At 52.0% G+C, this 27860-nt stretch overlaps 1 protein-coding gene across 2 annotated transcripts in view; it reads left to right on the top strand.

The window, feature by feature from the left end:
• Nucleotides 1–27860, top strand: part of FANCD2 (FA complementation group D2) — a 208250-nt gene that overhangs the window by 19329 nt on the left and 161061 nt on the right. For both annotated transcript variants that reach the window (XM_075321714.1, XM_075321713.1), the window contains exons 8-19: nt 1923–2047; nt 2274–2361; nt 2886–2990; nt 3069–3151; nt 3228–3336; nt 10331–10366; nt 10832–10975; nt 12753–12887; nt 12978–13109; nt 15913–16014; nt 16188–16300; nt 16374–16428. In XM_075321714.1, coding sequence (XP_075177829.1) covers nt 1923–2047; nt 2274–2361; nt 2886–2990; nt 3069–3151; nt 3228–3336; nt 10331–10366; nt 10832–10975; nt 12753–12887; nt 12978–13109; nt 15913–16014; nt 16188–16300; nt 16374–16428 — 1227 coding nt within the window. The remainder of the gene's footprint in view (nt 1–1922; nt 2048–2273; nt 2362–2885; nt 2991–3068; nt 3152–3227; nt 3337–10330; nt 10367–10831; nt 10976–12752; nt 12888–12977; nt 13110–15912; nt 16015–16187; nt 16301–16373; nt 16429–27860) is intronic.

The following is a 27860-nucleotide window of genomic DNA, read 5'->3' as shown; positions in this document are numbered from 1 at the left end:
GATACTAATTGCATATTTGTTTAATGCAAAGACCGGAGCCCACCACTAGACCAGCAGGAAGACGTGTGGCATCATAGATTAGGGGGTCCCAGCTTATAGATGAGCTCAGTCATGAAGTGATGCTGCTGCTTCATATGTTCATAGGACTCCGGGGAAAGGGATGCAAAAGCTTTTTTTGTTATCACCCTCTTGTGATCTGCATGGTGAGTAAGGAATGTCTTTTCTTAGAAGCAAGCTATCACGTATAGAAATGCTTGTGAACAAAATGCTCCGTAACACCATGCAATGGGTACTGTGGGTATAGATTCTACCGAATCCCCATGTAGCACAAACTCAAAAACATAGTATACTTAAAGAGAGGCAGAGAGTTTTTAAAGTGCAAAAAGAGTACAAAAGTTTATTAAAGACACAGGGGGAACATCCATATTCAATAAAACCATGTTAAAATGCCAGGATCAGGCTCCCCATATATATCAATGGTGATCCATGATGTAACATATTAAATCAACATTAAATCACAAAATGTAACGAGCCCCATATTGGACTATATTCATACTAAACACAGCGTCATAGGATCCCATTGTACAGATTCAATGGCAATGCAAGGGTTAGAACAGCATATCTACCATAAACATTGATGAATTAAATGGGGAAGCCAGATCACTGGAAAGACCTCAAGAAGATCGCCCAACGTACGTTTCAATTTCTTTGGTAAAAATTCTTCATCACCAGTTGTGGCTCTGTGTCCTGTGAGTGCGCTGTAATCTCTCCCGACACACTGTGCGGAGCAGTCGTGGCTCTGTGTCCTGTGAGTGCGCTGTAATCTCCCCCGGCACACTGTGCGGAGCAGTCGGGGCTCTGTGCCCTGTGAGTGCGCTCCCGGCACACTGTGCGGAGCAGTCGGGGCTCTGTGTCCTGTGAGTGCGCTGTAACCTGTCCCGCCACACTGTGCGGAGCAGTCGGGGCTCTGTGTCCTGTGAGTGCGCTGTAATCTCTCCCGGCACACTGTGCGGAGCAGTCGGGGCTCTGTGTCCTGTGAGTGCGCTGTAATCTGTCCCGGCACACTGTGCGGAGCAGTCGTGGCTCTGTGTCCTGTGAGTGCGCTGTAATCTCTCCCGGCACACTGTGCGGAGCAGTCGGGGCTCTGTGTCCTGTGAGTGCGCTGTAATCTCTCCTGGCACATTGATTAGGCAACGAGTGCCCGGCGCACTGCTCCCCGCACCCTCGATCAGCCAGATATGATTTTTCCTGCAGATTACTGCTATAACAGAAGGTAAAAGGTGTTTCTGTAAGTGACCGGTTCTCAGTCTAAAGGGTGCTTTACACGGTACGACCGATTGTGCAATTTCACAATCGATCGTACCCGCCCCCGTCCTTTCTGCGTCACGGGCAAATCGCTGCCCGTGTCGCACAAAGTCAGTAACCCCCGTCACACATACTTACCTCTCGTGCGACCTCGCTGTGGGCGGCGAACGTCCACTTCCTGGAGTGGGAGGGACGTTTGGCGTCACAGCAACGTCACACGGCCGCCTGCCAATGGAAGCGGAGGGGCGGAGATGAGCGGGACGTAAATATCCCGCCCACCTCCTTCCTTCACATAGCCGGCGGCGGCCGCGTGACGCAGGTGAGCTGCAGTTCATCGTTCCCGGGGTGTCACACGGAGCGGCGTGTGCTACCCCGGAAACGATGAACTACTAAATTAAACGATATTATGGAACCTAGCGAGCAGTACACGACTCACGATTTGTGAGCGATACTGCGTCGCTAGGAGGTGTCACACAGGCCGACATCGCCAGCAATGCCGGATGTGCGTCACAAAAACCGTGACCCCGACGATCTATCGCACGATAGATTGTCTGGTGTAAAGCAGCCTTAACCCCTTGGGACGACTTCAGGGTGAATGTCTGTCTGTTTCCGTCTAGGAGCTGACCAGTAAGATAATGCAGCTGGTGACGGTGGCCCCTGCGGACATTCAGCAGCATGTTATCAGCGCGCTTCCCGAAATCCTGGAGGACGCCGAGCATAATGATGTCGCCCGCGAGCTCAGGTAATAACCCAATAGTAGGAGGCTGGATGTGCAGGGCATCACAGTCATGTATACCCCGGATGCAGCCTGCAGTGTATATACCCTAGTAATGCATATTATAGACGCTACAGAAACTACCCGACTCCTCCCAGATGTCTGGCCGGTGTGTGTACAGACGCCGTCGATCTCTGGCGTGTAAGAGAAGCGTTTATGCTGCCGCCTCTGATCTGTCTCCATATTTCTACAGCTCAATATTGAGGCAGAACACACAGCTGACGATTCCCATACTTGATACCTTCTCCAGCCTGAACCTGAGCCCAGAGCTGCTGACCGAGGTAAATGGGGTATTGGGGGTGGTTGTGCTTCATGACGGACCCCTCTTTTTCAGGTGTGGCTGTATATCCTGTGTTTGATGATACATGACGAACCCCCCCCCCCCCAATTCCAGGTTTCCAGGTGTGGAGGTGGCTGTGCCTCATATGTGGTGAAACATGATGGACCCCCCCTATTCCAAATATGGGGGGGCTGTCTCCTGTGTGGTGATACATGATGGACCCACCGATTCCAGGTGTGGGGATGACTGTGTATCCTGTGTGTGGTAAAACATGACGGACCCCCCTATTCCAGGTGTGGGGGTGGCTGTGACTTATGTAGTGAAACATGACGGACCCCTTATTCTAGGTGTGGGGATTGCTGTGTATCCTGTGTGTGGTGATACATAACGGATCCCCCCATTCCAGGTGTGGGGGTGGCTGTGTATCCTATGTATGGTGATACATGATGGACCCCCCTATCCCAGGTGTGGGGGTGGCTGTGCCTCGTGTGTGGTGATACATGACAGATCCCCCTCTTATTCCAGGTTCGGCAGTGGGTCATGTCCACTCTCTGCGCTGTGGATCTGGATGTGGTCCCTGTTATAGTGAAGTTTATTCTGCACACAGTGACCCCCTCGGATGCCCTGGAGGTGAGAGTGGAGCACGCACTGGGGATGGATGGGTAAAGGGGGCGATTTGATCATTGGTTTCCTTTTCTCACTTTCCAGGTGATCTCTGAGCTTCGCAAACACCTCGATGTGGAGTCGTGTATTCCACTGTCGCAGGTCCATGCCACCGCATCAAAACCCAGGTACGTGCTGGGAGCTTGGCTCTGGGGACAGTCACTGACCTCACACAGCAGGTCACTAAATCATCTCTTTCCTCAGTATTGCAGGGACCCCGCTGCGGAACAACCAGGACTGTGTGACCATCCTGATGGAAGTTATTAAGTCGGCGGTCTGTTTTCAGAAGCACACGTGTGACGCGTGGATAAAGGTGAGCGCCACCTAGTGTTCCCCTGCAGTTACATGAGGGGCAACCAACACATCGCAGATAAAACAATCACTGATTTTGGGGAGACCAGCCACAGAAAACACTGCCGGCAGCCCACAAAGGCGCTCAACACAGTGAAATCCTAGGTGCATTGCCCCCTGGGAAGTATGCAAATCAAAAAAGGTCTGTGGAGCCTCTGTTAGGAGTCTCGACACGGAAAATAGCCAGATATCCCTCCGGGAAGGACCTAGCCAAGGAGTGGCTCTTTTTAGGAGACCACTATAACCACCATATTAAGTGGCCTTTTTAGTCAATATCCAACTCTTGATGCACCTAGGATTTCAGCCTTTGTTGTTGAGTGCCTTTGCTGGCTGCCGGCAGTGTTTTCTCTGGCTGGTCTACCCAAGATCAGCGATTGTTTCTTTTTCGCTCCTAATTGGGAGACCCAGACAGTGGGTGTATAGCTACTGCCTCTGGAGGCCGCACAAAGAACTACACTTAAAAGTGTAAGGCCCCTCCCCTTCTGGCTATACACCCTCCCGTAGGAGTACGGATTCCTCAGTTTTAGCTTTGTGCGCAGGAGGTCAGACACGCACGCATAGCTCCATTGTTTTTAGTCAGCAGCAGCTGCTGACTATGTCGGATGGAAGAAAAGAGGGCCCATACAGGGCTCCCAGCATGCTCCCTTCTCACCCCACTGTATGTCGGAGGTGTTTGTAAGGTTGAGGTACCCATTGCGGGTACGGCGGCAGGAGCCCACATGCTGATTCCTTCCCCATCCCTTTTTACAGGGCTCTGGGTGAAGTGGGATTTACTGGTCTCCAGGCACTGAGACCGTGCTCCATCTACAGCCCCTGGAGAAGATGCTGGATGGAGCGGAGTACATCAGGGACATGGCCCTGCTTCCTCAAGGTACTCTGTGTCCCCGTGCATTTGGCGCTCACACCGCAGCATGCTGGGTGTTGTAGTGCGCCGGGGGACATCAGCGCTACGGCGCTTGTGCCATGGCCTCATTCAGCTTCGCTGAAGCAGGCACACTTATGGGAATCGGTCGCGCCGGCCGCTGGGACTGCGGCGCGGCTGGCACTTGTGGTGCGCCGGGGACTTCAGCGCGGCCCGCGCTTTTACGGCGGCCGCGCTGATAACTCGAGTCCCCGGCTTTTGCGGCCTGCTTCCGTTCGTTCCCGCCCCCAGACCTGCCAGTCAGGAGAGGGGCGGGACGCTGGCCACTTCTGGAAATCGGTCACGCCGGCCGCTGGGACTGCGGCGCGGCTGGCACTTGTAGTGCGCCGGGGACTTCAGCGCGGCCCGCGCTTTTACGGCGGCCGCGCTGATAACTCGAGTCCCCGGCTTTTGCGGCCTGCTTCCGTTCGTTCCCGCCCCCAGACCTGCCAGTCAGGAGAGGGGCGGGACGCTGGCCAGTGCATCAGCGCCGAGGGCTGGAGTCGTTTTTACATACTCCAGCCCTCACAATCGGCACAGAGGGGACACTGTTTCCCGCACTTCTGTTTGGGAACTCCCACGGACCGCCCCTCTCCACAGACGCCGGCAGCCATTCCTGCTGACACGCTGAGCTGCAGAGGGGAGCCGGGGAGACCCAGACAAGGAATTCTGCGCCTCTTACCCGCTATTCAGCGGGCGGTAAGCAGCCCTCAGGGCTCACCCCCTCTTGTGCCAGTAGTATTCTTAGTATTTTGTTTCTACAAATACTTGGTATTACATAGCGCTGGTCGCCCTTTGGCTATAGACTCTCTCACATTGCAGAGAGCCAGCAGCATGTCGTCCGCAAAACGCAAGGGTGCCAAGGCACAGACATTATATGCTTCCTGCACCGCATGTGGGACTTTTCTACCAGCAGGCTCCACGGACCCCCATTGTGTGCAGTGCTCGGCCTGCGGCGCTTGCACAGTCGGGACCTCTGCTGGACGTGACCCAGGGTGTACCACCTGTGAATGCTGTCCAGGTGACAGGAACTGAGTTTGCAGCTTTTGCTGACAGAATGTCTCTCACTATGTCACAAATTCTTGACACATTGCGAGCTAGGCCTGTACTTCAGGCCACGGACACTGTGCAATCATTGCCCCCTGGTCCCCCTGAGCTCCAAGCTCCGGGACGGGCATATACACCTCAGGGTGAAGACTCTGACTCGGACGATGGCCCCGGGCAGCCTAAGCGGGCTCGCTATGACGGGCCTTCACATTCATCTCAATGGTCAGGATCCCAGCGAGATGAATCTATGGGTGATGAGGCGGACGTAACTGATCAGGATTCTGATCCTGGGACCGCTCTCAATCTAGATACACCAGATGGTGACGCCATAGTTAATGATCTTATATTTAACATCAATAAGATGTTAAATATTTCCCCACCAGCTCCTCTTGTAGAGGAGTCAGCTTCGCAGCACGAGAGAATCCATTTCAGATACCCTAAGCGTACATTAAGCACTTTTCTGGACCACGCTGACTTTAGAGACGCAATCCAGAAACCCCACGCTTATCCTGAAAGGCGTTTTCCTAAACGGCTTAAAGATACACGCTACCCTTTTCCCCCTGAGGTGGTCAAGGGTTGGACCCAGTGTCCAAAAGTGGATCCTCCAATTTCCAGGCTTGCAGCTAGATCCTTGGTTGCAGTTGAAGATGGAGCGGCACTTAAAGATGCCACTGACAGGCAGATGGATTGGAGCGTCATTAGCGCCTTCTTTTGCGGCCGTATGGGCACTCCAAGCTATCTCAGCCGGGCTTGCGCGAGTCGACTCAGTCACACGTGCATTTGCCCCGCAGGTAGCACCATTGACCTCGCAAATGGCGGCATTCGCGTCGTACGCGATTAATGCTGTTCTTGACGCTACAAGCCGCACGGCAGTGGCGTCAGCCAACTCCGTTGTTTTGCGTAGGGCCCTGTGGTTGAGACATTGGAAAGCAGATTCTCATTCCAAGAAGTGCTTAACCAATTTGCCTTTTTCTCGTGACCGATTGTTTGGAGAGCGTTTGGATGAAATCATCAAACACTCCAAGGGTAAGGACTCATCCTTACCGCAACACAGACAAAACAAACCCCAACAGAGGAAGGGTCAGTCTGGTTATCGGTCCTTTCAAGGACCGGGCAGGTCCCAATTCGCCTCGTCAAAAAAGACTCAAAAAGACCAGAGACGCTCAGATTCTTGGAGGTCTCAGTCACGCCCAAAAAGTACAGCCGGAGGAACCGTTGCCAAGACGGCGTCCTCCTGACTTGCGGTCTCCGATTCCCACACCCGCGGTCGGTGGGAGGCTTTCCCACTTTGGCGACATTTGGCTGTCACGCGTCAAAGACCGTTGGGTGAGGGATATTCTGTCTCACGGGTACAGGATAGAGTTCAGTTCTCGTCCGCCAACTCGTTTCTTCAGAACTTCTCCACCACCAGACCGAGCCGATGCTCTGTTGCAGGCGGTGGCCGCTCTAAAGGCGGAAGGAGTGGTGACCTCCGTCCCTCTTCAGGAACAAGGTCACGGTTTTTACTCCAATCTGTTTGTGGTCCCAAAAAAGGACGGATCGTATCGACCCGTCCTGGATCTAAAGTTGCTCAACAGACACGTAAAAGTCAGGAGGTTCCGGATGGAATCCCTACGCTCCGTCATAGCCTCAATGTCTCAAGGAGATTTTCTAGCATCAATAGACATCAAAGATGCGTATCTCCACGTGCCGATTGCACCAGAGCATCAGCGTTTCCTACGCTTCGTCATACACGACGAACACCTACAGTTCGTAGCGTTACCTTTCGGTCTGGCAACAGCCCCCCGGGTCTTCACCAAAGTCATGGCAGCAGTAGTAGCTGTTCTGCACTCGCAGGGTCACTCGGTCATCCCGTATCTAGACGACCTGCTTATAAAGGCACCCTCTCAAGAGGCATGCCAACACAGTCTGAAGGTGGCACTAGACACTCTCCAGAGTTTCGGGTGGATTATCAACTTTCCAAAGTCTCATCTAACCCCGACCCAATCTCTGACTTATCTTGGCATGGAGTTTCATACTCTCTCAGCGATAGTGAGGCTTCCACTGGACAAGCAGTGCTCGCTACGGACTGGAGTGCAATCTCTCCTTCAGAGCCAGTCGCACTCACTGAGGCGCCTCATGCATTTCCTAGAAAAGATGGTAGCAGCAATGGAGGCAGTCCCGTTCGCGCAGTTTCATCTGCGCCCTCTACAATGGGACATTCTACGCCAATGGGATAGGAAATCGACGTCCCTCGACAGGACTGTCTCCCTCTCTCAAACTGCCAAGGACTCTCTGCGTTGGTGGCTTCTCCCCACCTCATTGTCACAGGGAAAGTCGTTCCTTCCCCCGTCCTGGGCAGTGGTCACGACGGATGCGAGCCTATCAGGGTGGGGAGCGGTGTTTCTCCACCACAGGGCTCAGGGGACGTGGACTCAGGAAGAGTCCACCCTGCAGATCAATGTTCTGGAAATCAGAGCAATCTATCTTGCCCTGCGAGCCTTCCAACAATGGCTGGAAGGCAAGCAGATTCGGATTCAGTCGGACAATTCCACGGCGGTGGCGTACATCAACCACCAAGGGGGAACACGCAGTCGCCAAGCTTTTCAAGAAGTCCAGCGGATTTTGACGTGGGTGGAAAGCAGAGCGTCCACCATATCCGCAGTTCACATCCCAGGCGTGGAAAACTGGGAAGCAGACTTTCTCAGTCGCCAGGGCATGGACGCAGGAGAATGGTCCCTTCACCCGGACGTGTTTCAACAGATCTGTTGCCGCTGGGGGACGCCGGACGTCGATCTGATGGCGTCACGGCACAACAACAAGGTCCCAGTTTTCATGGCACGGTCTCACGATCACCGAGCGCTGGCGGCAGACGCCTTGGTTCAGGATTGGTCGCAATTCCGACTCCCCTATGTGTTCCCACCTCTAGCATTGTTACCCAGAGTTCTCCGGAAAATCAAGTCCGACTGCCATCGAGCCATACTCGTCGCTCCAGATTGGCCAAGAAGGTCGTGGTACCCGGATCTGTGGCATCTCACGGTAGGCCAACCGTGGACACTACCAAACCGTCCAGATTGGCTGTCTCAAGGGCCGTTTTTCCATCTGAATTCTGCGGCCCTGAACCTGACTGTGTGGCCATTGAGTCCTGGATCCTAGCGGCCTCAGGTTTATCTCATGAAGTTGTTGCCACAATGAGACAGGCTAGAAAACCATCCTCAGCTAAGATCTATCACAGGACGTGGAAGATATTCTTAGCGTGGTGCTTGGCTCAAGGGTTTTCTCCCTGGCCATTTGCATTGCCAATTTTTCTTTCCTTCCTGCAGTCTGGGTTGGAAAAAGGTTTGTCGCTTAGCTCGCTTAAGGGTCAAGTCTCCGCGCTATCCGTATTCTTTCAGAAGCGCTTGGCACGGCTTTCTAAAGTACGCACTTTTCTCCAAGGAGTTTGTCATATCGTTCCTCCTTACAAACGGCCATTGGAACCCTGGGATCTGAACAAGGTTCTCATTGCTCTCCAGAAGCCGCCTTTCGAGCCGTTGAAAGAGGTTTCCCTTTCTCGGCTTTCACAAAAAGTAGTTTTTCTTGTGGCGGTCACGTCTCTTCGAAGAGTGTCCGAGCTAGCGGCGTTATCTTGCAATCTCCCTTCCTGGTGTTTCACCAAGACAAGGTAGTACTGCGTCCAATTCCGGAGTTTTCTCCCAAGGTGGTTTCTTCCTTTCATCTCAATCAGGATATCACTTTGCCATCTTTGTGTCCGCATCCAGTTCACCAATTTGAAAAGGGTTTACATCTGTTGGACCTGGTGAGAGCACTCAGGATTTACATTTCTCGCACGGCGCCTCTACGCCGTTCTGATGCGCTCTTTGTCCTAGTCGCTGGTCAGCATAAGGGATCGCAAGCTTCCAAATCCACCCTTGCGCGGTGGATCAAGGAACCAATTCTTCACACATACCGTTCTGCTGGGCTTCCGATTCCATCTGGACTGAAGGCCCATTCTACCAGAGCCGTGGGTGCGTCCTGGGCATTGCGGCATCAGGCTACGGCTCAGCAAGTGTGCCAGGCGGCTACCTGGTCGAGTCTGCACACGTTTACCAAACACTATCAAGTGCATACCTACGCTTCGGCAGATGCCAACCTAGGTAGACAGGTCCTTCAGGCGGCGGTGGCCCACCTGTAGGAAGAGGCTGTCTGACAGCCCGTTCATGTGGTATCTTTTTACCCACCCAGGGACTGCTTTTGGACGTCCCACTGTCTGGGTCTCCCAATTAGGAGCGAAAAAGAAGAAGGGAATTTTGTTTACTTACCGTAAATTCCTTTTCTTCTAGCTCCAATTGGGAGACCCAGCACCCGCCCTATTTGTTCTTAGGGTTTCGTTTTTCGGGTGCACATGTTGTTCATGTTGTTTCTTAAGTTCTCCGATCTTGTTATCGGATTGAATTTGTTTTTGAAACTGTTATTGGCTTTCCTCCTCCTTGCTTTGGTACTAAAACTGAGGAATCCGTACTCCTACGGGAGGGTGTATAGCCAGAAGGGGAGGGGCCTTACACTTTTAAGTGTAGTTCTTTGTGCGGCCTCCAGAGGCAGTAGCTATACACCCACTGTCTGGGTCTCCCAATTGGAGCTAGAAGAAAAGGAATTTACGGTAAGTAAACAAAATTCCCTTCTTTGTCTTGCTGGTCTACTAGGCATTGCACCCACCTAGCCAGATTCCTACTCCACACTGATGAGGGGCAATACCCCGAAACAGCTGTCTGTGGATGGATACCTGGCCTTGGTATTTCCCTTGTCATATCTTTAAACTCATCAAGAGTTGGATATTGACTAAAAGGGCCACTTAATATGGTGGTTATGGTGGTCTCCTAAAAAGAGCCCCTCCTTGGCTAGGTCCTTCCCGGAGGGATATCTGGCTATTTTCTGTGTCCAGACTCCTAACAGAGGCTCCACGGACCTTTTTTGATTAACACATCGCAGATGTGAGATGTCGGGGTGCCGCTGCTGAGAACACCAGAATCATTGTTTGTTTCTCCTGCAGGCCATAGAAAGTGCCGAAACAGTGGAAGAGTTCAAGGTAAAACCTGGGGGGGTCGAGGGGCAGCAAGGCATGGGGGGTGAATGAGAAGGGAGGTTTTGGTAGAAGGAAGGATTGAGGGGGGTGATAAGTAGTGTGTGAAAGGGGGTTTGTAGAAGGAGTAATAAGGGGGCTAGAGGGGTGTGTGAGATGGGGGGGGGGGGGAATGCAAGGCATGGGGTGTGTGACAAGTGAGAGGAGGGGTGATATTGGGGGTATAAGCAATGAATGACAGAGTAGGGAAGCAAAGCATGGTGGGGTGGTGAGAAGAGGCGTGCTGGAAACAAGGAATGGGGGTGAGAAGGTTGAGAGGGGTGCTGGATGCAAGGCATGAGGTGGAAATAATACCGGGAGTGTGAGCAGTGGGTGATAAATGTTGTGATGGGGGGCGCATTGTACAAGAGGTTTGCTTTGGCTCGCCCCCCCTCCCCTCTCCCCCCCCCATTACTCTCCTCCTCTTTTCAGGTTGCAGATTTCCTGGTTCTTTTAATCTTTTATACAACAAATTCGAACTGCAAGCGACAAGTGGAGCGAGTGCTGAAGAGCAAGGTGCGCTCCGGCTGCATCACTAATCAGCTGCTGCAGAACCTCTTCCGAAGTCACACACAGGTGAGGGGTGGGATGGCCTAGAGGAGGCGTCCTATGTGTCGTAGGCGGGGGGGGGGTTAAATATAGTGTTGGGAGCTTGCTTGGTATCCTGTATTAGTACACCAGGTGATGCAGGCCACTATTTTTATTTAAAATGAAACAACTAAGATGTTACTGAAGTGGAGACTTTCAGCTTTAATTATAGGGGTTGCACAAAAATATCCTGTGAAACGTTAAGGAATTACAACCATTTTTTTACAAAGTCTCCTCGTTTCAGGGGCTCAAAAATGATTGGACAAATTATCTTTACCATAAATAAAATGTTCCTTTTTGATATGTTGTAGAGAATCCTTTGCAGCAATGACGGCCTGAAGTCTGGAAGCCATGGACCTCACCATCGCTGGTTTCCTCCTGTGTGAGGCTTTGTCGCCTTTACTGCAGAGACTTCAGTTGTTGCTGTTTCTGGGTCTTTCCGCCTTACGTTTTGTCTTGTGAGATGGGGCTGAGATCTGGTGATGACTCGGCCATTGCAAAATATTTCACTTTGTTTTCGCAGGATGTTTTGGGTCATTTCTGTCTGTGAAGCACCGTCTAATCAACCTTGCTGCGTTTGGTTGGATCTCAGCAGAAAGTCTAACCCTGTACACCTCAGAATTCATCCGGCTGCTTCTGTCTTTAGTCACATCATCAATAACCACTAGTGCCCCACGGCCATTGTTTGCTCTGCATGCCCGGCCATCACACCGCCTCCAACATGTGTTACAGAGGACGTGCTGTGCTGTGGATCATGAGCCGTTCCAAGCCTTTTCCAGACTTTCTTCTTCTCATCATTCTGGTACAGGTTGATCTTCATCTCATCTGTCCTCTGCTGATTTTCCAGATCTGGGCGACTTCTTTAGATATTTTTTTGGCAACAACTAATCTATTTTTAAGGCTGATTAATGGTTTGCACCTTGTGGTGACCCCTCTGTATTTGCTCTCATGAAGTCCTCTCTTTATGGTAGACTTAGATAAAGGAACACAGACTGCCTGGAGAGTGTTCTTCACTTGGGTGGATGTTGTTAAGGGGTTTTTGTTTCACCATGGAAAAAAGTGGTCTGCGGTCATCCACCACTTATTCTCTTTTGTGGATGTCCAGGCTCTCACCATTACTTTTTTTTTTTTTTTATTTTTTGCAGAATGTACAATCTTTCCTTTTAGCCATTTCTAACATTTCTGTCATCTCTCTGATGGATTTCTTCTTTTTTTCAGCCTAATGATGGTCGGTTTCTCTTAAATTGGGAGCTCCTTTGGCCGCATGTTGTGGGTTCACAGTAACCACTTCCAAAAGCAAATGGCGCACCTGGAATCAGCTCCAGACCTTTTATCTGCTTAATTGATGATGGATTAGAGAGGGAATAGCCCATTAAAGAGCTTTTGAGCTAATTGACCAATTACTTTTGGTTCCTTGAAAGAGGCAGCTACATATTAAAGAGCTGTAATTCCTAAACCCTTCCTACAATTAGGATGTGAATACCCTTGAATTAAAGCTGAGAGTCTGCACTTTAGGCCCATATTGATTATATCACGGGATCTTGAATATACTTTTGTAAACAGCTAAAATCCCAAAACATTTCTCTGTCCAAATATCTTTGAACCTAACTGTATGTAGTTTTGGGCGGGCTTATCCTGTATCCTGTGTTAGGGTTGGATATACATGGCGTTGGGGTCTTGCCTGATGTCCTGTCCCATAGGTGGATGAACGTAGTGTTGGAGGACTTACCCGCTTCCATGTCTTTACTATTTGCTTCCTCCTCAGGTTCTGATGTACAACTTTGCGTCCATATTGTCTTTGGCGCAGACTTTGCTGAGATTTGTGGAGCCGGCTGTGTCCTGCTTTGGCAGCCATCTTTATAAGCACTCCTTCCTGGTGTTTGATCGTTACTGCCAGCAGGTAAAGTGAGCGATGGCCGTGGGCAGTCTCTGGTCTCCATGTTGTGTCTTGCATTCTATGATAGTGACAGGTTCTTCTTGGTGTTTTCAGGAATTGATGGCGGCTCTGGTCGCTCACGTGTGCAGCGGTTATGCTGATGAGGTGGATACTGCACTAGATGTGATGAGTGACCTTGTGTCCAGTCACACGGCTACGGTGGCGCTGTACGCTGTCTTTATAAAGGTGAGTGTCTGCCCAACATTGCTGTCACCTTCATGTTTAGATGAGAGAGCCACAGGTATGGTGCAGAGGGGCTGCTGCTAAAATCCCAGAGGTATGGGGCAGAAGGATTGCTGCTAAAATCCCACCGGTATGGGGCAGAGGAGCTGCTGCTAAACTCCCACAGGTACGGGGCAGAGGGGCTGCTGCTAAACTCCCACAGGTACAGGGCAGAGGGGCTGCTGCTAAAATCCCACAGCTACGGGGCAGAGGGGCTGCTGATAAAATCCCACAGGTATGGGGCAAAAGGATTGCTGCTAAAATGCACAGTAACAGGGAAGAAGGATTGCTGCTAAAATCCCACCGGTGCGGGACAGTAGAACTGCTGCTAAAATCCCACAGGTACGGAGCAGAGGGGCTACTGCTAAAATCACACAGGTACGGGGCAGAAGGATTGCTGCTAAAATCCCACAGGTACGGAGCAGAGGGGCTGCTGCTAAAAGCCCACAAGTACAGGACAAAGGGGCTGCTGCAAAAATCCCACAGGTACGGGGCAAAGGGGCTGCTGCTAAAATCCCACAGGTACGGAGCAGAGGGGCTGCTGCTAAAAGCCCACAAGTACAGGACAAAGGGGCTACTGCAAAAATCCCACAGGTACGGGGCAAAGGGGTTGCTGCTAAAATCTCACCGGTACGGGATAGACGAACTGCTGCTAAAATCCCACAGGTACGGGGCAAAGGGGCTGCTGCAAAAATCCCACAGGTACGGGGCAAAGGGGCTGCTGCAAAAATCCCACAGGTACGGGGCAAAGGGGCTGCTGCTAAAATCCCACTGGTACAGAGCAGAGGGGATGCTGCTATATTCCCAAAGAAACAACAAAGAGCCAGCACCAATGTGCACTAAGGCATCAAATATTCCAAACTGCATTATAAAAATTTTTTTTGAGATTTTTGGCAAAAAATTGCAATTTCTTGAGCTGCTTCGCCACGTCACGGCAAATCTCATTTGAAGCAGTCCTACACTAAAATATTTTTATAAAATGTGCCATGCGGCCTCACATATAAATAGCAGAACTGCTCTCAGCAGCACTCACCTGGTCTATTGCAGTCCCGTACCCATGACTGAGTCACGGTTGTGGGCGGGACAGGTCCAAGCAAATGCTGCATGAAGTATATATATAGCCTGTGGACAAAGCCTGATGACCCAATGTGAACAGTCACCAAACGCCAAAATCTATACAGATGGAATACATCCCAAATTGGGGTGCATAGCAAGGTGGAGGTCAACCACCGACCAATTCAACAAAGAAACAACAAAGAGCCAGCACCAATGTGCACTAAGGCATCAAATATTCCAAACTGCATTATAAAAATTTTTTTTGAGATTTTTGGCAAAAAATTGCAATTTCTTGAGCTGCTTCGCCACGTCACGGCAAATCTCATTTGAAGCAGTCCTACACTAAAATATTTTTATAAAATGTGCCATGCGGCCTCACATATAAATAGCAGAACTGCTCTCAGCAGCACTCACCTGGTCTATTGCAGTCCCGTACCCATGACTGAGTCACGGTTGTGGGCGGGACAGGTCCAAGCAAATGCTGCATGAAGTATATATATAGCCTGTGGACAAAGCCTGATGACCCAATGTGAACAGTCACCAAACGCCAAAATCTATACAGATGGAATACATCCCAAATTGGGGTGCATGGCAAGGTGGAGGTCAACCACCGACCAATTCAACAAAGAAACAACAAAGAGCCAGCACCAATGTGCACTAAGGCATCAAATATTCCAAACTGCATTATAAAAATTTTTTTTGAGATTTTTGGCAAAAAATTGCAATTTCTTGAGCTGCTTCGCCACGTCACGGCAAATCTCATTTGAAGCAGTCCTACACTAAAATATTTTTATAAAATGTGCCATGCGGCCTCACATATAAATAGCAGAACTGCTCTCAGCAGCACTCACCTGGTCTATTGCAGTCCCGTACCCATGACTGAGTCACGGTTGTGGGCGGGACAGGTCCAAGCAAATGCTGCATGAAGTATATATATAGCCTGTGGACAAAGCCTGATGACCCAATGTGAACAGTCACCAAACGCCAAAATCTATACAGATGGAATACATCCCAAATTGGGGTGCATAGCAAGGTGGAGGTCAACCACCGACCAATTCAACAAAGAAACAACAAAGAGCCAGCACCAATGTGCACTAAGGCATCAAATATTCCAAACTGCATTATAAAAATTTTTTTTGAGATTTTTGGCAAAAAATTGCAATTTCTTGAGCTGCTTCGCCACGTATATTCCCAAAGGTACGGGCAGAGGGGCTGCAGCTAAAATACCAGAGGTATGGAGCAGAAGGATTGCTGCTAAAATCCCAACAGTGTGGGGCAGAGGGGCTGCTGCTAAAATCCAACAGGTACAGGGCAGAGGGGCTGCTGCTAAAATCCCACATGTACAGGCCAAAAGGACTGCTTCTGAAATCCCACAGGCAGGGGCAGGAAGACTCCTGCTGCTAAAATCCCATAAGTATAGTGCAGAGGGCTTGCGGCTACTAAAATACCACAGGCACAAGGCAGAGGGCCTGATGCTAAAATTCCAGAGGAACTGAGCAGAGAGGGACTGCTGCTGCTTAAATTTCACTGGTATTGGGCAGAAAGACTATTGCTAAAATCCTGCTGCCTTACTATTGCTGATTTGAAAGTGGTGTCATTTAGATTTTTCCATTCTTCGTCCGGCTTCTTCCGTGGCCTGGACACACGGTCACTTATTGCTGCTGTTCAAATGTATTTGGTAACATAAATAATTTGAGATCCCTTTTTGCAGGGAATATTGGATCATCTGGACAATCTGAACTCTCACCAGACGCGCAAACTCTTCCATATCCTGTGTGTGCTGGGATCCAGCCATGAAGGAGCTCACATCCAGGTACCGGCATTAGGACCTGAGTAATCGCCCTGTGTGACGGTATACAGAGTGCACATCACCGTCTTATGTTAGTCTGATCCGTACATTAACCCTGTGTGATCTGTACACGTGCCGATCTGTGGACTTTCTTCACGCTTTCTTTCACACATTTGTCACCGTTCGTTCTCTCGCAGGACGAGCTGCACATGGTGATCAGGAAGCAGCTCTCTAGCACGGCTCTGAAGTACAAGCGCATTGGGGTGATCGGGGCGGTGAGGATGGTGGGAAGCATGGCCGCACCTGACAGGTCAGACGTCGCTTTGTATCCGGTGCACCGGTGCCCGATCTTTTCACTATTTTATATTGTTTTGTATCTTTAGGCAGAAGTCGTTAACCAACAGCTCATATACCATGAGTCCTAGTGTGTGCCGCCAGGTGAGTGCCCCGCGTCCCTCACCGACATGGCCAAAAAAAGAGGAAGAGGGCACCAGAGAAATGTTTGAGAGATAATCCAAAAACAAACCATAAGGAAATATGTACGGCTAGTTTCACACTTGCGTTGAACGGTATCCGTTGCATTGCGTTGTGTGACGGATGCAACGGATGTGTTGCATATAGTGGCTCAACGGATGCAACGGATGCTGCAAAACAATAGAATCCGTTTTGATTTTTTTTTTTTTTTTACAGTTTTACTGGCGGCAGACTATTGTGAACGATCAGCTGATCGCTCCCAGTAGCCGGCTGCCGGGTGATCAGCTGATCGCTCCCAGTAGCCGGCCGCCGGGTGATCAGCTGATCACTCCCTGCAGCCGGCCGCCGGGTGATCAGCTGATCACTCCCTGCAGCCGGCCGCCGGGTGATCAGCTGAGCGCTGTCACTTGCAGGCCGCCGGGTGATCAGCTGATCGCTCCCTGAAGCCGGCCGCCGGGTGATCAGCTGAGCGCTGTCACTTGCCGGCGCCCGGGCGTTCAGCTGAACGTCCGGCCACCGCAAGCCAAAATAAAATTTGTGATTTTAAAAAAAAAAAAAGCATGCGCAGTGAAATCCAGAGGATTCCGCTGCTCAAAACAACGTTACATGCTGTGTTCCTCCCGCTGGGCGGAAGCAACGGCGCGTCGCCCAGCGGAAGCAACGCAGGTCTTTCTTCAGCGCTCTATTGGGAGACCCAGACGATTGGGGTATAGCTACTGCCCTCTGGAGGCCACACAAAGCACTACATTAAAAGTGCAAGGCCCCTCCCCCTCTGGCTATACCCCCCCCGTGTATCACGGGTTCTCCAGTTTTAGCTTTGTGTGCGAAGGAGGTCAGACATTCCATGCATAGCTCCACAGATTTTAGTCAGCAGTAGCTGCTGACTATTTCGGATGGAAGAAAAGAGGACACATATAGTGTCCCCAGCATGCTCCCTTCTCACCCCTGGATGGTGTTGTAAGGTTGAGGTACCTATTGCTGGTACAGGGCTGGAGCCTGACATGCTGTTTTCCTTCCACATCCCCTGGTAGGGCTCTGTGGAAGTGGGATCCTGCCGGCCTCTCAGCTCTGACGCCGGGCTCCATCCACAGACCCATTAGAACCTGATGGAGACGGAGCAGGAGTACGATCAGGGACAGGCCCTGCATCATACAGGTACTCTGTGTCCCCGGCAGGCACAGACACACTCCGGGCTGGCTGGGTGTTGTAGTGCGCCGGGGACCGCAACGTTGGAGCTAGTGTCCCTACAGATTACTGGGGGATTGTTTGTGTATGGGAACGCAGCGCCGACCCCCTCTGGACCGGGCGGCGCTGCTGTGACTTGTGGTGCGCCGGGGATCCGCCGTCCGCGCTTTTACGGCGGCGGCGGTTATAAATTGAGTCCCCGGCTTTTTGGGCCTAGGACGCCGGCAGCTCCGATTCGTTCCCGCCCCCACCCTGTCATTCAGGGTAGGGGAGAGATGCTGTTCGCTAGCAGCGACGAGGGCTGGAGCCTGATTTACATGCTCCAGCCCTCACACTAGGCACAGAGGGAAGCAGGCTTCCCGCTCTTGGCCAGGAACGCCCAGGGCCCGCCCCCCTTCTCTCTCAGGACGCCGGCAGCCATTACATGCAGCTGGCTGGAGGAAGGACGCAAGGCTCTGGGAGACCTGGACTAGGGGCTATCTGGCGACCACACACCCGCTTTTTAAGCGGGCGGTAAGCGATTTTTCTGTGCTGGTCCCTCTAGTGCCTCACGGTGTATCGGTGTACTGTGTAGGATATAGAGATATTGTATTTCTTGCACTGTAAGGTCGCTTCTGGCTGCATCTCCCAGATCACTCTGTGGAAGCAACAACATGCCATCCTCAAAACGCAAGCCTGCCAAGGCTAGGGCTGTGTATACTGCGTGTGCTGCATGTCGGGCTAATCTACCAGCAGGCTCCGATGACCCCCATTGTGTGCAATGCTCCGACCCGGTGCTGCTTCGCCAGCCGGAGTCAGGAGGGAGAGTGACCCAGGCTGAGACGCCTGTAAGTCCTGCCCCGGTGACAGGGACAGACTTTGCAGTTTTTGCTGATAATATGTCTGTCTCTATGGCAAAAATCCTTGAAACCTTGCAATCTATGCATGGGGCTCAGTCTTTGGGCACGGCGAGGCCTCTGTCCTCAGGTCCCCCTCACTTGGAATTAATCCAGCCCACAGGGGAGTCCCCGGCTTCACAGGCCGAGGATTATGACTCAGATGATAGCCCCAGCCACCCTAAGCGAGCTCGCTGGGAAAGACCCTCGACGTCATCTCACTGCTCAGGGTCTCAGCGCAATCAGTCTCCCTGTGATGTGTCTGATGAGAGTGATCAGGAATCCATTCCTGGAACCCCTCTCAACCTGGATACCCCTGATGGGGATGCCATGGTAAACGACCTTATCTCAGCCATCAATAGGCTGTTGGATATTTCTCCCCCAGCCCCTTCAGCAGAAGAGGCGGCTGCGGAGCAGGAGAAGTTTTGTTTCCTTTATCCCAAGCGTAAATTGAGTGCTTTGTTGGATCACGCTGACTTCAGAGAATCAATCCAGAAGCACGACGCTCACCCAGAAAGGCGTTTCTCTAAACGATCTAAAGATACGCGTTTCCCTTTCCCCCCTGAGGTGGTCAAGCGCTGGACACAGTGTCCAAAGGTAGACCCCCCGATTTCCAAACTCGCAGTTAGGTCCATAGTTGCAGTGGAGGATGGCGCTTCACTTAAAGATGCCAATGACAGACAGATGGACCTTTGGTTAAAATCTGTCTATGAAGCTATCGGCGCGTCGTTTGCTCCGGCATTCGCAGCCGTATGGGCACTCCAGGCTATTTCAGCTGGCTTAGCAAAAGTGGATGCTATCATACATCCAACAGTGCCGCAAGTGGCGTCCCTTACCACGCAGATGTCGGCGTTTGCGTCTTACGCTATCAATGCGGTCCTAGAATCTACCAGTCGCACCTCAATGGCGTCCGCCAATTCGGTAGTTTTGCGCAGAGCCTTGTGGTTAAAGGACTGGAAAGCAGATGCTGGTTCCAAAAAATGTTTAACCAGTTTGCCTTTATCTAGAGATAGACTGTTTGGCGAGCCATTGGCTGATATCATTAAGCAGTCTAAGGGTAAAGACTCCTCTTTACCACAACCCAGAACAACCAAACCTCAGCAGAAAAAGTGGCAGCAGAGGTTTCAGTCCTTTCGAGGTTCGGGCAAGACACCATTTACCTCGTCCAAAGGGACTCAGAGGACGCAAAGAAACTCGGATTCGTGGCGGGCTCACACGCGCCCCAAGAAAGCAAATGGAGGTACCGCTTCCAAAGCGGCTACCTCATGACTTCCAGCCCCCTCCCTCCGCATCGCCGGTCGGGGGCAGGCTCTCCCGCTTTTCCGGCATTTGGATGTCACAGGTCAAAGACCGGTGGGTGACGGACATTTTGTCTCGCGGGTACAGAATCGAGTTCAATTCTCGTCCTCCAGCTCGGTTCTTCAGAACCTCCCCACATCCAGACCGAGCAGATGCTCTGCTGCAGGCGGTGGGCTCCCTAAGAGCGGAAGGAGTGGTGATCCCAGTCCCTCCTCAGGAACAAGGGCAAGGGTTTTACTCCAATCTCTTTGTGGTTCCAAAAAAGGACGGCTCGTTCCGTCCTGTTCTGGACCTAAAACGGCTCAACAAACATGTGCACGCCAGGAAGTTCCGGATGGAAACCCTGCGTTCTGTCATTGCCTCAATGTCCAGAGGAGACTTCCTTGCCTCAATAGACATCAAAGATGCTTATCTCCACGTGCCAATTGCTACAGAACATCAACGTTTTCTACGTTTTGTGATAGGAGACGACCATTTTCAGTTCGTAGCTCTGCCATTTGGTCTGGCAACAGCCCCACGGGTCTTCACCAAGGTCATGGCGGCGGTGGTAGCAGTCTTGCACTCTCAGGGACACTCGGTGATCCCTTACCTAGACGATTTATTGGTCAAAGCTCCCTCTCAAGAGGCATGTCAGCACAGCCTGAATGCTACGCTGGAGACCCTACAGTCTTTCGGATGGATCATCAACTTTCCAAAGTCGATCCTATCACCGACTCAATCACTAACGTATCTTGGCATGGAGTTTCATACTCTAGCAGCGATAGTGAAGCTTCCGCTGAACAAGCAGCGGTCACTACAGACAGGGGTGCAATCTCTTCTGCAGGGCCAGTTGCATCCCTTGCGGCGCCTCATGCATTTCCTAGGGAAGATGGTGGCAGCCATGGCAGCAGTTCCCTTTGCGCAGTTTACATCTGCGCCCACTTCAATGGGACATTCTCCGCCAATGGGACGGGAAGTCAACGTCCCTGGACAGGAAAGTCTCGCTTTCCCAGACGGCCAAGGACTCCCTACAATGGTGGCTCCTTCCCACCTCATTGTCTCAGGGAAGATCCTTCCTGCCCCCATTCTGGGCAGTAGTCACGACAGATGCGAGTCTGTCAGGGTGGGGAGCAGTATTTCTCCACCACAGGGCTCAGGGGACGTGGTCTCCGCAGGAGTCCACCCTTCAGATCAATGTTCTGGAGATCAGAGCAGTGTATCTTGCTCTACTGGCCTTCCAACAGTGGCTGGAAGGAAAGCAGATCCGAATCCAATCGGACAACTCCACAGCGGTGGCATACATCAACCACCAAGGAGGGACGCGCAGTCGGCAAGCCTTCCAAGAAGTCCGGCGCATTCTAATGTGGGTGGAGGACAGAGCATCCACCATATCCGCGGTTCACATCCCAGGCGTAGAAAACTGGGAAGCAGACTTCCTCAGTCGCCAGGGCATGGACGCAGGGGAATGGTCCCTTCACCCGGACGTGTTTCAGGAAATCTGTCGCCGCTGGGGAGTGCCGGACGTCGACCTAATGGCATCCCGGCACAACAACAAGGTCCCGGCATTCATGGCGAGGTCGCGCGATCAAAGAGCTCTGGCGGCAGACGCCTTGGTTCAAGATTGGTCGCAGTTTCAGCTCCCATACGTGTTTCCGCCTCTGGCGCTCTTGCCCAGAGTGCTACGCAAGATCAGATCCGAGTGCAGCCGCATCATACTCGTCGCTCCAGACTGGCCGAGGAGGTCGTGGTATCCGGATCTGTGGCATCTCACGATCGGTCGACCGTGGTCACTGCCAGACCGACCAGACTTACTGTCCCAAGGGCCGTTTTTCCATCAGAATTCTGCGGCCCTGAACCTGACTGTGTGGCCATTGAGTCCTGGATCCTAGCATCTGCAGGATTATCTCAAGGAGTCGTTGCCACAATGAGACAAGCTAGAAAGTCGAATTCGGCTAAGATCTACCACAGAACGTGGAAGATTTTCTTATCCTGGTGCTCTGCTCAGGGAGTGTCTCCCTGGCCATTTGCATTGCCCAAGTTTCTTTCCTTCCTGCAATCGGGGTTAGAAAAGGGCTTGTCGCTCAGCTCCCTTAAAGGGCAAGTTTCGGCACTATCCGTGTTTTTTCAGAAGCGTCTAGCACGTCTTTCTAAGGTGCGCACGTTCCTGCAGGGGGTCTGTCATATTGTGCCCCCGTACAAGCGGCCGTTAGATCCATGGGATCTGAACAGGGTACTAGTTGCTCTCCAGAAGCCGCCCTTCGAGCCTCTGAAGGAAGTTTCCTTTTCTCGGCTGTCACAGAAAGTGGCGTTTCTTGTTGCGATCACATCGCTTCGGCGAGTGTCTGAGCTGGCAGCTCTGTCATCCAAGGCTCCCTTCCTGGTGTTCCACCAGGACAAGGTAGTGCTGCGCCCTATTCCGGAGTTTCTCCCTAAAGTCGTATCCTCTTTTCATCTTAATCAGGATATATCCTTGCCTTCGTTTTGTCCTCATCCGGTTCACCGGTATGAAAAGGACTTACGTTTGCTAGATCTGGTGAGAGCACTCAGAATCTACATTTCCCGCACGGCGCCCATGCGCCGTGCCGATGCACTTTTTGTCCTTGTCGCTGGTCCGCGCAAGGGGTTGCAGGCTTCTAAAGCCACCCTGGCTCGATGGATTAAAGAACCAATTCTAGAGGCCTACCGTTCTGCGGGGCTTCCGGTTCCTTCAGGGCTAAAAGCCCACTCAACCAGAGCCGTGGGTGCGTCCTGGGCATTACGTCACCAGGCTTCGGCTCAACAGGTGTGCCAGGCAGCTACCTGGTCCAGTCTGCACACTTTCACCAAGCATTATCAGGTGCATACCTATGCTTCGGCGGATGCCAGCTTAGGTGGAAGAGTCCTGCAGGCGGCAGTGACACCCCCGTAGGGGAGGGCTGTTTTGCAGCTCTAACATGAGGTATTTCTTTACCCACCCAGGGACAGCTTTTGGACGTCCCAATCGTCTGGGTCTCCCAATAGAGCGCTGAAGAAGAAGGGAATTTTGTTACTTACCGTAAATTCCTTTTCTTCTAGCTCTTATTGGGAGACCCAGCACCCGCCCTGTTGTCCTTCGGGATGTTTTTTTGTTGTTTGCGGGTACACATGTTGTTCATGTTGAACGGTTTTTCAGTTCTCCGATGTTATTCGGAGTTAATTTGTTTAAACCAGTTATTGGCTTCCTCCTTCTTGCTTTGGCACTAAAACTGGAGAACCCGTGATACACGGGGGGGGTATAGCCAGAGGGGGAGGGGCCTTGCACTTTTAATGTAGTGCTTTGTGTGGCCTCCAGAGGGCAGTAGCTATACCCCAATCGTCTGGGTCTCCCAATAAGAGCTAGAAGAAAAGGAATTTACGGTAAGTAACAAAATTCCCTTCTTTTGGTACAATCCGTCACCCATACAAGTCTATGGGAAACAGCGGAATCAGTTAACAGATTCCGCTGTTTTCCCAAAGGGCGGATTGTAACGCAAGGAAAACAACGCAAGTGTGAAAGTACCCTAAAACAACGCACTGACATGGCGATAACATTCTGCCCTCCTCATGTCTGCCATAGATTTCTTTTCAGACATTGTCCAAGACCTGATATAGTGTATGTACAGTATATGTATGTAGTTGTGTGGCTCTGTGTATCTCGTGTCTGTATATAGTCCACTTTGAAAGAGACAGGCAGGCACTCCCAATACCGCAGTGCATGTATCGCTGGATGGTCTCCTCAATTCAAATAAATAATAGGGATCGGCACTCATAGATTTTTCTTTTCATTCTTCTTTTCTTTCTTTTAAATCATTGTGCATAAAACACCAAATAGTGTGACGCGTTTCGGTCAGAGGGAGAACATGACCTTTCTGAGTTTGAGAGGTCATGTTATCCCTCTGACCGAAACGCGTCACACTATTTGGTGTTTCTTCAGCGCTCTATTGGGAGACCCAGACGATTGGGGGTATAGCTACTGCCCTCTGGAGGCCACACAAAGCACTACATTAAAAGTGCAAGGCCCCTCCCCCTCTGGCTATACCCCCCCGTGGTATCACGGGTTCTCCAGTTTTAGCTTTGTGTGCGAAGGAGGTCAGACATTCCATGCATAGCTCCACAGATTTTAGTCAGCAGTAGCTGCTGACTGTTTCGGATGGAAGAAAAGAGGACACATATAGTGTCCCCAGCATGCTCCCTTCTCACCCCTGGATGGTGTTGTAAGGTTGAGGTACCTATTGCTGGTACAGGGCTGGAGCCTGACATGCTGTTTTCCTTCCACATCCCCTTGTAGGGCTCTGTGGAAGTGGGATCCTGCCGGCCTCTCAGCTCTGATGCCGGGCTCCATCCACAGACCCATTAGAACCTGATGGAGACGGAGCAGGAGTACGATCAGGGACAGGGCCCTGCATCTTACAGGTACTCTGTGTCCCCGGCAGGCACAGACACACTCCGGGCTGGCTGGGTGTTATAGTGCGCCGGGGACTGCAACGTGGAGTTGGTGTCCCTACAGATTACTGGGGGATTGTTTGTGTTTGGGAACGCAGCGCCGACCCCCTCTGGACCGGGCGGCGCTGCTGTGACTTGTGGTGCGCCGGGGATCCGCCGTCCGCGCTTTTACGGCGGCGGCGGTTATAACTTTAGTCCCCGGCTTTTTGGGCCTAGGACGCCGGCAGCTCCGTTTCGTTCCCGCCCCCACCCTGTCATTCAGGGTAGGGGAGAGATGCTGTTCGCAAGCAGCGACGAGGGCTGGAGCCTGATTTACATGCTCCAGCCCTCACACTATGCACAGAGGGAAGCAGGCTTCCCGCTCTTGGCCAGGAACGCCCAGGGCCCGCCCCCCTTCCTCTCTCGAGACGCCGGCAGCCATTACATGCATGCCTGGCTGGAGGAAGGACGCAAGGCTCTGGGAGACCTGGACTAGGGGCTATCTGGCGACCACACACCCGCTTTTTAAGCGGGCGGTAAGCGATTTTTCTGTGCTGGTCCCTCTAGTGCCTCACTGTGTATCAGTGTACTGGATACAGTTATATAGATATTGTATTTCTTGCACTGTGAGGTGCGCTTCTGGCTGCATATCCCAGATCGCTCTGTGGAAGCAGCAACATGTCATCCTCAAAACGCAAGGCGGCCAAGGCAAAAAGGGCTGTGTATACTGCGTGTGCTGCATGTGGGGCTAATCTACCAGCAGGCTCTGATGACCCCCATTGTGTGCAATGCTCCGACCCGGTGCTGCTTCGCCAGCCGGAGTCAGGAGAGGTGGCGACCCAGGCTGAGACGCTTGTAAGTTCTGCCCCGGTGACAGGGACGGACTTTGCAGTTTTTGCAGATAATATGTCTGTATCTATGGCAAAAATCCTTGAGACCTTGCAATCTATGCATGGGGCTCAGTCTCTGGGCACGGCGAGGCCTCTGTCCTCAGGTCCCCCTTACTTGGAATGTATCCAGCCCACAGGGGGGTCCCCGGCTTCACAGGCCGAGGATTATGACTCAGATGATGGCCCCAGCCACCCTAAGCGAGCTCGCTGGGAAAGACCCTCGACGTCTTCACACTGCTCAGGGTCTCAGCGCAATCAGTCTCCCTGTGATGTGTCTGATGAGAGTGATCAGGAATCCACTCCTGGAACCCCTCTCAACCTGGATACCCCGGATGGGGATGCCATGGTAGACGACCTTATCTCAGCCATCAATAGGCTGTTGGATATTTCTCCCCCAGCCCCTTCAGCAGAAGAGGCGGCTGCGGAGCAGGAAAAGTTTCGTTTCCTTTATCCCAAGCGTAAATTGAGTGCTTTGTTAGATCACTCTGACTTCAGAGAATCAATCCAGAAGCACGACGCTCACCCAGAAAGGCGTTTCTCTAAACGATCTAAAGATACGCGTTTCCCTTTCCCCCCTGAGGTGGTCAAGCGCTGGACACAGTGTCCAAAGGTAGACCCCCCGATTTCCAAACTTGCAGCTAGATCCATAGTTGCAGTGGAGGATGGCGCTTCACTTAAAGATGCCAATGACAGACAGATGGACCTTTGGTTAAAATCTGTCTATGAAGCTATAGGCGCGTCGTTTGCTCCGGCATTCGCAGCCGTATGGGCACTCCAGGCTATTTCAGCTGGCTTAGCAAAAGTGGATGCTATCATGCATCCAGCAGTGCCGCAAGTGGCGCACCTTACCACGCAGATGTCGGCGTTTGCGTCTTACGCTATCAATGCGGTCCTAGAATCTACCAGTCGCACCTCAATGGCGTCCGCCAATTCGGTAGTTTTGCGCAGAGCCTTGTGGTTAAAGGACTGGAAAGCAGATGCTGGTTCCAAAAAATGTTTAACCAGTTTGCCTTTGTCTAGAGAGAGACTGTTTGGCGAGCCATTGGCTGACATCATTAAACAGTCCAAGGGTAAAGACTCCTCTTTACCACAACCCAGAACACCCAAACCTCAGCAGAAAAAGTGGCAGCAGAGGTTTCAGTCCTTTCGAGGTTCGGGCAAGACACCATTTACCTCGTCCAAAGGGACTCAGAGGACGCAAAGAAACTCAGATTCGTGGCGGACTCACACACGCCCCAAGAAAGCAAATGGAGGTACCGCTTCCAAAGCGGCTACCTCATGACTTCCAGCCCCCCCCCTCCGCATCGCCGGTCGGGGGCAGGCTCTCCCGCTTTTCCGGCATTTGGATGTCACAGGTCAAAGACCGGTGGGTGACGGACATTTTGTCTCGCGGGTACAGAATCGAGTTCAATTCTCGTCCTCCAGCTCGGTTCTTCAGAACCTCCCCACGGCCAGACCGAGCAGATGCTCTGCTGCAGGCGGTGGATTCCCTAAAAGCGGAAGGAGTGGTTATCCCAGTCCCTCCTCAGGAACAAGGGCAAGGGTTTTACTCCAATCTCTTTGTGGTTCCAAAAAAGGACGGCTCGTTCCGTCCTGTTCTGGACCTAAAACGGCTCAACAAACATGTGCACGCCAGGAGGTTCCGGATGGAAACCCTCCGCTCTGTCATTGCCTCAATGTCCAGAGGAGACTTCCTTGCCTCAATAGACATCAAGGATGCTTATCTCCACGTGCCAATTGCTACAGAACATCAACGTTTTCTACGTTTTGTGATAGGAGACGACCATTTTCAGTTCGTAGCTCTTCCATTTGGTCTGGCGACAGCCCCACGGGTCTTCACCAAGGTCATGGCGGCGGTGGTAGCAGTCTTGCACTCTCAGGGTCACTCGGTGATTCCTTACCTAGACGACTTATTGGTCAAAGCTCCCTCTCAGGAGGCATGCCAACTCAGCCTGAATGCTACGCTGGAGACTCTACAGTCTTTCGGATGGATCATCAACTTTCCAAAGTCGATCCTATCACCGACTCAGTCACTAACGTATCTTGGCATGGAGTTTCATACTCTAGCAGCGATAGTGAAGCTTCCGCTGGACAAGCAGCGGTCACTACAGACAGGGGTGCAATCTCTCCTGCAGGGCCAGTTGCATCCCTTGCGGCGCCTCATGCATTTCCTAGGGAAGATGGTGGCAGCCATGGAAGCAGTTCCCTTTGCGCAGTTTCATCTGCGCCCACTTCAATGGGACATTCTCCGCCAATGGGACGGGAAGTCAACGTCCCTGGACAGGAAAGTCTCGCTTTCCCAGACGGCCAAAGACTCTCTACAATGGTGGCTCCTTCCCACATCATTGTCTCAGGGAAGATCCTTCCTGCCCCCATCCTGGGCAGTAGTCACGACAGATGCGAGTCTGTCAGGGTGGGGAGCAGTATTTCTCCACCACAGGGCTCAGGGGACGTGGACTCCGCAGGGGACGTGGACTCCGCAGGAGTCCACCCTTCAGATCAATGTTCTGGAGATCAGAGCAGTGTATCTTGCTCTACTGGCCTTCCAACAGTGGCTGGAAGGAAAGCAGATCCGAATCCAATCGGACAACTCCACAGCGGTGGCATACATCAACCACCAAGGAGGGACGCGCAGTCGGCAAGCCTTCCAAGAAGTCCGGCGCATTCTAATGTGGGTGGAGGACAGAGCATCCACCATATCCGCGGTTCACATCCCAGGCGTAGAAAACTGGGAAGCAGACTTCCTCAG

Source organism: Anomaloglossus baeobatrachus, chromosome 8 (assembly GCF_048569485.1).
Source record: "Anomaloglossus baeobatrachus isolate aAnoBae1 chromosome 8, aAnoBae1.hap1, whole genome shotgun sequence".
Taxonomy (NCBI): Eukaryota; Metazoa; Chordata; class Amphibia; order Anura; family Aromobatidae; genus Anomaloglossus; species Anomaloglossus baeobatrachus.
This window is presented reverse-complemented; position numbering and strand designations above follow the sequence as displayed.